Raw genomic sequence first — 12,755 nt, 5'->3', positions numbered from 1 at the left:
GAGTGATTGCTGCATTGGCTCTTGCAGTGGTGACACTTGAGAAGAAAGGAGCAGCGGCGACCAAAACCACGAGGAGACGACTCCACAGCCGCCTTCTCGTGACAAGGGAATGGGCTTATTTTTTCAATGAGGACAATTTCAGCAGCCCTTTCTCCATAGTATCTGCCCAGATGCCATCATATCTGCAGTGTTGAATGAACGGCAAGATACATACAATACTTCACCCATGTAGTGTGCTGTATCTGCTACCAAATGCAAACAACAATTATTGACCGTTATTTCACTCGTGCACGATAAAAAGGTTATTTAAGCTTTCATAATTAATAATATATATAATGGAAAGTAATAGGCACTCTAGGAGGGAATTATAACTTTTAAAAAATAAACAAAATACTGCAGTATAGCCTCCAAGTTCTCCATTCAGCTCGCTCTGGTAACAGAGAAAATGTTTTGTACCAGAAATTGTCGGCAGGAGTGGATTTGAACCGAATCCAGTTTTGCCGACGAAATCCTCGGCGGCTACCACGGTTTCGTGGGCGGTTACCACGATTTCCACGGCAAACCATGATTTCAGGTACCGTGTGATACCCCCTTTATACTTGCATTACTTTCATTCTCTGTGTTCGACAATTCCTTAAAGTGTTCTCTCCATATACTCTCTTTTTCTCCCGTCTCCAATAGTAATCTACCATTTTTTCCTTTCACTCTCCAACTAACTTCTTTGGCACCCTGTCTGACTCTCTTTACCTCTTTCCAGAACATTTTCTTACTTTCCCTCCACTTTACACTCAAATTCCTACCAAATTCCTCATCCACTCTCTTCTTACTCACTAGTCTTTTCACCCCTCTCTTCATCTCTACATATAACTCTCTCTTCAGTCTCTCAACTTCTTCTACACCCCTGTTTTTCATCCACTTATTATATGCTTTCTTTTTTTTTGGCCACAGCCTGTCTCACCTCTTCATTCCTCCATGCTGTTCCTTGCACCCCCTTTCGTCTTTTCTTTACCCCACACCTTCTTACAAGCTGCACAGATTTCGTCTGTATCTTGCACACACCTTCCACATCCCCCATCTGCTCCAATCCATATTTACCCAATGGCTCCTCCACCTCCCTGTTATATTCTCCCTTTTTTCCATGTTCTTGTAACTTTTCCACCCTCCTTGTATGAGCTCCTTCCTCCTATCCTTCCCTTCTTCTATTTCTCCATTTTATTTGGACATTGATTTTGACCACCACCAAGTGGTGGTCAGAAAGTCCACTCCCCCAACCTCTATATATTCTTGCACCCATTACACACCTTCTCATCCTATCATCCACACACACACACAATCAGTCATTGCCTTTCGTTCATTTAGTTCACCACCCACCCTTTTCATCACTCGTCACGTACACCAATGGATCATTTTGTTCCCGAAGAGGGTATTGGCTATCGCCAACCCCCTCCCGGCACAAATGTCCACTAAAGCATTGCCATTCTCATCCATCTCTGCAGGCACACCCCACTCACCCGCAAAAAACAAAATGAATAAGGAAAAAGAAAATGAAAAAAAAAAAAAAAATCCCTTAAGTGTGTGTAAGTGTTTTGTTATATGGGAGACATGTTGTGTGCTGGATGTGGGGCAGGAGCTAGTTCTGTGGCTAGAGTGAGGAGTGGTTGGAAGAAGTTCAGGGAGCTGTTGCCTTTCCTTACATTGAGAGAGCTCTCCCTCTGTGCCAAGGGGTTTTTATATGCAGCATGTGTTTGGAGTGTATTGCTTTATGGTAGTGAGACCTGGGCAGTGAAGGAAGAGAATATTTGCAGACTCAAACGTACAGAAATGGCAGTGATTTGGTGGATGTGCAGTGCGTCCTTGAGTTCAAGGCCTGGGGGGGCTAGGTTTACGATGGAAGATTTAAGAGGTAGGGTGGGACTGGCGTGTATTGGTGTTTTGACGAGGAAAGGTAGATTGAGATCGTTTGGGCATGTGGAGAGGATGGGGGATGATAATTTGGTGCAGAAAGTGAGGAGTATTAATGTTGAGGGTAGGGTAATGAGAGGAAGACTTGAAAAGACCTGGGACGAGGTCATTGAGTGTGACCTCGGGGTTAAGGGACTGAATAGGGAAGCTGCCAGAGATCAAGCAGCATGGAGAGCTGCCATTAGGTGACCAAGGCTGACGCATGCAAGCATGTTTGAGCCTTCAAAAACGAATACATTAGATTATTGGTACCCTTCATTCATAAAATGTCTGTAACAGTTGGACTTCAACAGCTGTAAGTTGATACATGGGAGGAAATAACCCTGAGGAAGCAAGTTCCAAAGAGATGCAGTTTGGGGAATAAAAGATATCTGATAGACGGAAGTTCCGCAATATGGCAGTGTGACTTTTCATTCATGAGTGCCACCAGATGCCCTTGTAGCACAGGGGAAGGCATGGAGAGGTGGTACAATGGATGCAACTTTGTCTGAGCATTTACCATAAAATATCTGTAAAACAATGCAAGGGAGGCAACATTCCTTCTTATCTGTAGAGGAGGTAGTTTATTTGTGATAGGAAGGTTATTAATAATTCTAACAAAGAGGCATTAGGTACAGAATAGGAGGTAAGTGTGATTGATATTATAGGTGTTGATATGGTAGTTCAGTATACTAATAGTATTTGAAAAGAGCCATTCAGGGTTCTCAAGGAGGGTACTTAACCTTCAGGTAGAAGGTGTTTTTCCTAATTTGGATAAAATTGTATAGGTATGAAATTCTGTCAAAACATCCTTTGGCTTTTATGAGGTATTGAATGATATTTGTAATTATTTGAACTTTGATGGCACCTAAATAAACCTTTGTGGCCTTTAGACACATAAGGCATGCAGTACCTTCCAAGGTTGATAGTTGTCAGGCTGTTATACTTAAGTCATAAGTACAAACTTAAACCAGTTGATATATTGTTTGTTTACTAGTGTGTTGGTCAATGTAAGCTTCCTTTTAACTAGCTTCATATTTTAAAATTAGTTTAGCTATTTTTGAGCAGCCCTAATGAGAGAGGGCAGTGTTTGGAAACTCCCTGTACTGTTGTTTGCAGATGATACTGTGTTGTTAAGTGAAGATGAATGGGAGCTTAGTAGATGAGTTTGGGAGAGGGTGTAAGAAATGGAATCTAAAGGTGAGTGTAGGGAAGAGTAAAGTTATGGTCTTTGAGAGAAATTAAGTCAGTGAATGTACAGTGAGGTTGGATGAGAAGGAAATGGAAAATGTGAGTGCATTTAAGTACTTGGGTAGTGTGATGAGTAAGGTTGGAAGTTTGGAGGGTGAAGTGCTTGAAAGGGTATAACAAGGAAGAAAAGTTGCTGACTCCTTGAAAGCAGTGATAAGAAACAGGGGGGTGAACATGGAAGTGAAAAAGTTGTTACATGACAGTATTATGATACCAACTCTAACGCATGGAAGTGAAGCTTGGACCTTGTTGGAGGGATGGAAGTCAAGAGTGAGAACAGTGGAAGTGAATTATTTAAGAGGAGCATGTGGAGTCACATGGAGAGACAGACTTACAAATGAGGAAGTGAAGGAGTGTTGTGGTGTGGATGTGTATGTGATTGGAAGTGTTAGGAGAAACACACTGAGGTGGTTTGGCTATGTGGAGAGGATGGAGGGTGAGAGACTGACGAGGAGAATGTATGTGAGTGAGGTGGAGGGGGGGAGAGGGAGAGGGAGGCCAAGGATGAAATGGATGGAATGAAGAGGTATATGAGAGAGGGGGGGGTGTGAGCTGGGAGCAGGGCAGTGAATGGTGGGGGACAGGGCAACATGGAGGTGATTTGTTTGTGGCCACCGCTTAGGGGATTAAGGCATCTGGCTTTTTTTTTTTTTTTTTTTTTTTTTTTTTTTAAGGGACATTTCTAATTACCATCAGATAATCCACCGAACATGTTGGATGGAAATATAAAAATGTTACAGGTGTCTGTAATGGTATGTATTTAATGAGTTATATAGTTGTTAGTGATGTGATGAATCTCGTATTTAATGTTTTATGTTTTTGTTTTACAGGGTACCTATTAACTGTAAGGTTGCTTACACCTTGAACCGTGACATTTACTACCCTGATCCAAACTACCGCATATACTCAGGTAGAGGCCAACAGCCTGCAAGGTTTCTTCAAGTTTCTGTGGAACAGAAAGTTAGGTAAGCATCATAAGTTTATTCATAGCCTTGATAGACCAGGTATGGAAAGCTAATTGCAATACAGTTGCTGTTAAACATAAGAACTTTTCGGATAGGAACTTTTGGATGTGGTCATATTTTTTGAGCAGCTTTTAGTGAGGTATTTTTCATTGACAGCTACAGAATTCTATAGAGCATGCAGTACAGTACTTTTAAGAAGTATGCCAGTAGTACAAATGACCCTGTTTGCATGAAGCACTTGGTACAGTAGTGGTATTTCACTTTCAGCCCAGGTTTATAGCATTGTCATCATCATCATCATCATCTGGACCTCCTTTCCCACCTTTGGGCAGGGTGAGGAGTAGCAATGTCCTGACAGCCCAAATTTGCTTAATCCAATGGGCCACATTTCCATTCACTCACCATTTGAGCCCCTGGAATCCTGGCTCTATCTGATATGCCAAAAACATTCACCACATTCTGTAGCTTCACATAAATATATCTAATAGAGTCAATCTGGACATTGTCACGTTAAAAAGGGATGCCAAATCCCTGATCATGCACTTCTCACAATACTCGTCGAGCTAGCTCGATCTCTTGTCAGTCCCCTAGCCTCACCGACTTCCAAACCTCTCTTCCTCACACACTCATCCACCATATCCCTCCACCTTCTCCTTTGCCTATCTTGCCTCCTCCTGCCTTCAGATTTGCTCAGATGTACCTTTTTCACCACTCTATTGTTATCCATTATCTCCACTTGACAATACCATCTCAGTACACTCTCTTCGATTCTAGTGTCCACAGCTTCCTCAATCTATGAGTCACGAATCACATTATTTTGTATCCTATCCACTCTCTGTACACCACATACATTCCTGCTGTCACTCTTGACTTTTCATTTTCATGCTACACCATAGTCTCACATCCTTATGTTTAAGTTGGCAGTAACTCTTCTTCATGGAAGCCTCGGGCAGCTGCAACATTTAAGTCTGTTTTTTATCAAGGCCTTCATTGCACCAACTACTTTCCTTCCTTGTGTCACTCTACTTTCCAATTTTTTTTTTTTTTTTTTTTTTCACTGTACTCAGGTATTTCAACTCTCTCATCAAGTAGGAGAAGACTATAGCACCAGTTGAGCAGGGCAGTACTCCCTAGGTGGATGGAAAGCTGATGACATGGAGAGCTGGAGCTCCCGTTTCATCAGCTCTCAGGACTAGTTCCTGACCATCCCCCTTTGCTGAACTTATGCAGTGTTTCAGTAACACAGAGAGTAGGCAAGCATGCTCTTCAATACAAGTTTCTCTAACTGTCAACACCAAACTACATGCACAGTACACACTACGCTACCTTTTCAAAGTTAAAAAAGAAAAATGGCATTAGTGAATCATGCCTCGGAGTCCCGGGGGGGAGGGGGGGACCATAAATTCCCCCACCATCCGCCCTTCTCTTGGAACCATTGTCTGACTCACTTCATTTCTGCAACATTTGCGGCCCTTCCTCTAACTTTCTCTCTGCCGAATACCACCTCTTCACCTCTAAACCTCACCTTCTTTTCTTGACAGAGACTCAGGTGTCTGAGGCAACTGACAGCAAACCCTTTTCTGTTTCCTCCTACTTTCTCTATACTCATTTCAAAGCCAAAGGTGGCTGTTGTGTATATGTACGCAGCGACCTATCTTGCTCTCGTGTTCCTGAACTTGATTCTTCTGAATTCTCTACTCTCTGGCTTCGGCTTTCTTCTCATTCTCTGACTAAATATATCTGCGCTGTTTACTTATCTCCTGATTCTACTGACTATCAAAAATTCTTCGACTATCTTACTTCTACAATGGAACACATTCTATCCATTTCTCCTTTCTCTGAAATCTCCATTCTAGGAGATTTCAATGTTCACCACCACCTTTGGCTCTCCTCTCCTTTCACTGATCCACCTGGTGAACAAGCCTGCATCTTTTCCATCCTTAGTGACCTGGAACAGCTTGTACAGCACCCTACCCGTGTCCCTGACCCCCTTGGAGAGAGCTCCAACATACTTGACCTCTTCCTAACAACTGGACCTTCTGCTTGCGCTGTTGGTCTTTCCCATCCGTTGGGCTCCTCCGATCCTGGCCTTGTTGCCTTGACCTATCCTGTTGCTTCGGTGTGGCCTGCGAACCCTCCAAGGAAACGTCGTTTGTGGCACTTTGGAGCTGCAGATTGGAGGCCCTCAGGCTGTACTTCTTTGATTTTCCGTGGAATGATTATTGCTTCCATGGCCGGGAGCAATCTGAATGTGCCTTGTGCATTACGGAGGTTATTCTCGAGTATGGAAGCATACATTCCCTTCTCTTATCCTTTGTCTGATGCAAGAGAGCCTTGGTTTAATCTTGCTTGTTCTAATGCTGTCCGCAACAAGGAGAGGGCCTATAAAAGGTGCCGGAGCCGACCCACCCCTGAATCACATCTTGTTTATGTTTTTCCCCAGAATCGTGCTAAGTCTGTTCTTCGCAATACTAAAAATAATTTCATCCGTACTAAATGCTCTCAACTCTCCATCTCGAATTCTTTCTGCTCCTTCTGGCACCTTGCCAAAACCTTTCTAACAGCTTTACCTCATCATCCTTCCCTCCTCTTTTGTACTTTGATGGCTCTGTAACTATTTCTTCTACTGATAAAGCAGATCTCTTTGCTCAGACTTTCTCCTCCAGTTCCACCTTAGACGATTCCGGTGCTGTTCCTCCATCACTTCCCCCCTCAGACTTCCTCATGGCTGACATTCAAATTTCTTCAGCTGATGTATTTTCTGCCATCACTGGCCTCAATATTAACAAGGCATATGGGCGTGATGGAGTCCCTCCTGTTGTCCTCAAGAACTGTGCTTCAGTGCTTACACCCTGCCTAGGTAAACTCTTTTGCCTTTGTCAGCCAACTTGTACCTTTCCTTCTTGCTGGAAGTTTGCTCTCATTCAGCCAGTCCCAAAGAGGGTGACAATTTCCAACCCTCTAACTATCGTCCAGTTGCTTTAACATCCTGTGTCTCAAAAGTATTTGAGTCAATTCTTAACAGAAAAATTTTAAGGCATCTTTCCTATCACAACCTTCATTCTGATCGTCAGTATGCGTTCCATCAGGGGCACTCCACTGGCGATCTTCTCACCTACCTTTCAGACTGGTTGTCATCCTCCTTTCTTTGGTAAGGATGGTTATGACCATGTATGTGGGTGCTCGCACCCAGGTAAGAGTGAATGGAGATTTGAGTGATGAGTTTTCCGTGAATGTTGGTGTGCATCAGGGGGCAGTTTTGAGTCCCATGTTGTTTATCATGGTACTTGAAACCCTCTCACGTGACTTCACAAATTGACTCCCGTGGGAGATGTTATATGCTGATGATTTGGTGTTGATTGCCGAGAATGAAAGGGAGGCGAAGGAAAGATTTAGGAATTAGAGAGATGGTATGGGGCACAAGGGCTTAAGGGTAAATGCAGATATAAGTGATGATATCTAGGGTTGGTGGCAGTACAGTCAAAGACGAGGAAGAGTGGCCATGTGCAATTTGCCACAAGGGCATGGAAAGTAATTCCATCTTGTGCAGCATTTATGTTAAATGGGTGCACAAGAGATGTAGTGGTATCAGAGGTAGACTGCGAGATAATGCTGATTTCATGCATGTGGCATCTCGGGGAGAGCAAGTAGAGATTGTCAGGTGTGAAAAGATTGAACTTGCTGGTGAGTCTCTTGAGTGTGTGGAAGAGTTTTGTTATTTGGGAGACATGTTATGTGTTGGAGGTGGTGCTGGAGCTAGCTCTGTAGCTAGGGTGAGAAGCAGTTGGAAGTTCAGGGAGCTGTTGCCTCTCCTGACATTGAGAGGACTCTCCTTACGTCCTAAGGGGTCTTTGAATGCAGCATATGTTAGGAGTGTGATGCTGAATGGTAGTGAGACCTGGACAGTAAGGGAAGAGGATATTTGAGGGCTCAGACTTACAGAAATGACAATGATTTGGTGGATGTGCAGTGCATCCCTGCGTGCAAGGCCTGGGGGGGCTGGGTTTACGATGGAAGACTTGAGAGGTAGGATGGGACTGGAGTGTATTGGTGTTGTGATGAGGAGAGGTAGATTGAGATGGTTTGGGCATGTGGAGAGGATGAGGGATGATAAGTGGGTGCAGAAGGTGAGAAGTGTTAATATTGGGGGTGGATTTGTGAGTTGTAGACCGAGAAAGATGTCGGACGAGGTCATTAAGTCTGACCTCAGGGTTAAGGGACTGAACAGGTAGGCTGCCATAGATCGAGCAGTATGGAGAGCCGCCATTAGGTGACCAAGGCCAACATATGCAAGCTTGTTGGGGCCTACAAAAACGAAACGAGACAAAACGAAAGCCTACATAACACAAAGCACGGGGCTAAAATGACAAATATGGCATTATCTATCACTGCACAAACGTGTTTGCACGGTACAAGACACCAGTCTCTCTCTCTCTCTCTCTCTCTCTCTCTCAACTTGCCTGCCTGGCCACACTTATTACCCCTGTCTCCACATAATCCTTATTATACCTTTTTTTTTTTTTTTTTTGTCCGACTCTGGGCATAGGCTTCACAGCCTGCTATCAAGTCCCAGCAGTCCTCCTACATACCATACACCTCTACATGTCACCACTTCGGCACTAACACCCACCGTCCATATTGAATACATGCTAGGGCTGTATCATACAGGACTGGTGTGTTGGTATTAGCGGGGGTATTTTTACGACATGTCGGCGGGTCTTCTGGTAGATCAGTAAAGCCTGATTTAATGAAATTCAAATCCTTAAACTGTTCCCTGCCCCAGCCGGGATTTGAACCTGGGTCCGTTAGGACCGCACGCCACCTCTCTACCGGTTGAGCTACCGCCTACCCCTGTGGCATAGAGTTAACTATTGTTGCCTCACTTTAGTTGGTGGAAGTGCCTTTTGGTTTCCCTTCTCTCCCAGTCTCCTCTTTCTGTGTCCTGTCAGTTCTCTTCCTCTCTCTTTTTTCTTTTCCCTTGTTCCTTCTGTTTACTTCAGTCCATCTCTGTCAGACTTTTCCTTTCTTTCCTTCTATCACTTGTTAAGGAAAGAAGTGAAAGGAAATGGAATAAGCATATGTAGGTCCCTCCTCATTAGTTTGGCAGGTCTGCATGCACAGTCAAAAAGCCATACATTCTCCCTTCTTGCCTGAATTACTGTTATGAAAGTATGACTTCAAAGTTATTTTTATTACATCTTCGCTGCAACCTGTCCATCTGTCCTCTGTTTTTCCATCTTTTATTTTTCTTTCCTTCCACTTTTATCTTAATTGAGGATGGTTTGGGCAGGCTTAGGGGGTGTCTTGCTAGTGACAGTGGGGACAAAATTTCTTTTTCTCTGTAGGTTATGTTATTTGTATGGTGTGAAATTTCTGTAACATAATACGAGGTTGGGGGCCAAAATTCCTTCTGATAGGGAAATGGGTTGTATTGCTTTTGTTTTTATGCCCATAGTATTTCACTCTCAGTTTTGTCATAAGTCAGGACTGGAGTGTATTGGTGTTGTGGTGAAGAGGGGTAGTAGTAGTAGTAGTAGTTGTTCCCTAGGCAGTCTGGCCGAACAGCCCCGAGTCCCTTAGGAAGGCCATGGCCGAGACCGGGCTTTCCCACAGAGCTCTCAAACAATGTATGTTGTGTTGTTCGCGTAGGTGATTGTGTGCAATGCAGTCTTCCATAATGTGCTTAACCCCTACACCGCGGGCATGTTTACCGATGTTTTGCGTGTGCCGCTGGGTTATTCGGGCTCTGACAGACTCTCAAAAAATATTTGCCAAAAATCAGTTATTAGTCATAGAATATTAAAATTACATATGCTTATGGCACATACCTTCAACTTTCTCCTGGAATGTTTGTTGAGCCTTCGTCAGTTACCGTAGGACTTGTGGAGACCTCTGAAGTTGGGTAACGAAGTCTCCACTTTACACTTCCCGACAACCCGTAATATGATTACCACAGCCAGATATTAACACTATAAACACTACTCTATGATTTTCAAGTAGTTTGGGATCCATACTCCAAAAAAAAAAAACCCACTGTGAAAACAATGAAAATTACGAGCGCGTCTGACCGTCGCACTTACGCTAGTTTGCTCTTGGTACTCTGTCATTTATTATTCATAAAACCCCTCACACTTTATATTTCTATTACTATATAACACTTATATATATCTACAGTCTTTATCCATAAGTTTCCTTCAGTAGTTTTCAAGAATACTCCCCCAGTATCCCTGCTTGTCGTAAAAGGCGACTAAAAGGGTTGGCGGAGGGTTAGTGCCCCTCCCCGGAAAACAACTAACTAAAAAAACAAACAAGAAGCCTCGGACAAGGACTGACCAAACGTTGACGACCCAGGACCGGACAAAGGACTTGGTAATGTGTACATGGAATGTAAGAGGAGCGAATGATGAGGTGAAAGAGAGAGAGATTGTCCAGGTGCTTGAGGATGCGAAAGTGGATGTATGTGGAATAACTGAAACAAAATGGAGAGGAGAAAGTGTGAGAGAATGGGAGTATGGATGGGGTATATGTGCAGGAGTAGATGAGAATGAGAGGGCAAAGGAAGGAGTGTGTATAGTTGTGAGTAAAAGATGGAAGAAGAGCATAAGACAGTATGGATCAGTTGGGTCAAGGATTGTGTGGGTAAAGTTGAAAGTTGGAATACAAATGTGGGCGATTGTGTGTGTGTATGCGCCAACGCAAGATCGTGCTAGAAGAGTGAGAGAAGAGTTCTGGACAAATGTGGAAGTGTGCATGGAAAAGTTTGGAAGGAATGAGAGAGTGTTTTTGATCGGTGATATGAATGGTAAAGTTGGTAATGTGAAGGTGGATGGAATAGTTGGTGAGTGGGGTGTGCCTGCTGAGATAGATGAGAATGGGAGTGCGTTAGTGGACATCTGTGCTGGGAGGGGGTTGGTAATAGCCAATACCCTCTTCAGGCATAAAATGATCCACAGGTATACATGGCGAGTGATGAGAAGGGTGGGTGGTGAACTGAATGAAAGGAAGGCAATGATTGATTATGTGTGTGTGGATGAAAGGATGCGAAGATGTATATTGGATGCAAGAGTTTATAGAGGTTGGGGAGTGGCCTTTCTGACCACTACTTGGTGGTGGCCAGAATTAGGATGCAAGTAAGATGGAGGAATAGAAGAAGGGAAAGACAAGAGGAAGGAGTAGTTGCAAGGAGAGTGGAAAGGTTACAAGAGGATGAGAAAAAGGCAGAGTATAAGAGAGAAGTGGAGGAACGATTGGGCAAATATGAATTGGAGCAGATGGGAGACGTGGAAGGTGTGTGTAAGATATTTACAGAAGAAATATGTGCAGCATGTGATGTGGTGTGTGGAAGGAAGAGAAGTCGGAGGGGGGTGCAAGGAACAGCGTGGTGGACTGAAGAGGTGAAACAGGCTGTGGCACAAAAGAAGAAAGCATACAATGAATGGATGAGAAATAGGGGCGTGGAAGAAGTTGAGAGGCAGAAGAGAGAGTTATATGTGGAAAGGAAGAGAGAGGTGAAAAGATTAGTAAGAGAGAGTAAGAAGAGAGTGGATGAGGAATTTGGAAGGAATTTGAGTGTAAAGTGGAGGGACTGTAAGAAAATGTTCTGGAGAGAAGTGAAAAGAGTAAGACAGGGTGGAAGTGAAGTTAGCAGGGGAGTGAAAGATAAACATGGTAGATTACTAGTGGAGAAGGGAGAAAAAGTGAGCAGATGGAGAGAACACTTTAAGGAATTGTTGAACGTAGAGGATGGAAGTAATGCGAGTATAAGTGGCTGGGGAATGGCTGGGAGAAGGAGGGAGGTGAGAAGACAGGTAGAAATCAGTAGGATAGAGGTTGTGGAAGCAATGAAGAAAGTTAAATCGGGGAAAGCCCCAGGAATTGATGGAGTGTGTGGTGAGATGCTGAAGCATGGGGGAGAGATAGTAGTAGAATGGATGTGGAAGATGTGCAGATTGGCCTGGGAGGAAGGTAGAGTCCCGGAGGATTGGAAGTCAGGTATAATTATTCCCTTGTACAAAGGAAAAGGGGAAAAAGAAGTGTGTGGTAATCATAGGGGCATTTGTCTTCTTAGTATAATAGGAAAAGTGTATGGTAGGATACTTATAGACAGAGTTAGAGAAAGAACAGAGAAATTAGTTGGAGAAGAACAGGGAGGCTTTAGGAACGGAAGAGGTTGTGTAGATCAGATATTCATTCTTAGATCTTTAGTGGAAAAGTTTCTAGAGAAGGGAAAGAAGTTGTATGCGGCTTTCATGGATTTGGAGAAAGCATATGACAGGGTGGATAGACAAGGATTGTGGAAAGTGTTAAGAATATATGGAGTAGATGGGAAGTTGTTGAATGCTGTGAAGAGTATGTATGATGGTGCTAAGGCTGCAGTGCGTGTGGATGGTGAACTAAGTGAATTTTTCTCTTTGAAAGTTGGTTTGAAACAGGGATGTGTCATGTCTCCATGGTTGTTCAATCTGTACATGGATGGGGTAATAAAAGAGGTACAAGGTAGGGTAGTGGATGTTGGAGTGGCCCTGGTGAGAGAGGATAGTGTTTGGAAACTCCCTGTACTGTTGTTTGCAGATGATACTGTGTTGTTGAGTGAAGATG

At 43.6% G+C, this 12,755-nt stretch overlaps 1 protein-coding gene across 1 annotated transcript in view; it reads left to right on the top strand.

Annotated features, from left to right (window-relative positions):
• SMC6 (Structural maintenance of chromosomes 6) overlaps positions 1-12,755 on the top strand; it is a 256,438-nt gene that overhangs the window by 122,503 nt on the left and 121,180 nt on the right. The window contains exon 13 of the mRNA XM_080278837.1: positions 4,023-4,157. Within this exon, the coding sequence (XP_080134963.1) occupies positions 4,023-4,157 (135 nt within the window). The remainder of the gene's footprint in view (positions 1-4,022; positions 4,158-12,755) is intronic.

Source organism: Coenobita brevimanus, chromosome 75 (genome assembly GCF_032717465.1).
Source record: "Coenobita brevimanus isolate Jiangsu-jjx chromosome 75, ASM3271746v2, whole genome shotgun sequence".
In the NCBI taxonomy this organism is placed as follows: domain Eukaryota; kingdom Metazoa; phylum Arthropoda; class Malacostraca; order Decapoda; family Coenobitidae; genus Coenobita; species Coenobita brevimanus.
The sequence above is the reverse complement of the archived record's forward strand: the minus strand, read 5'-3'. Positions and strand labels throughout refer to the sequence as shown.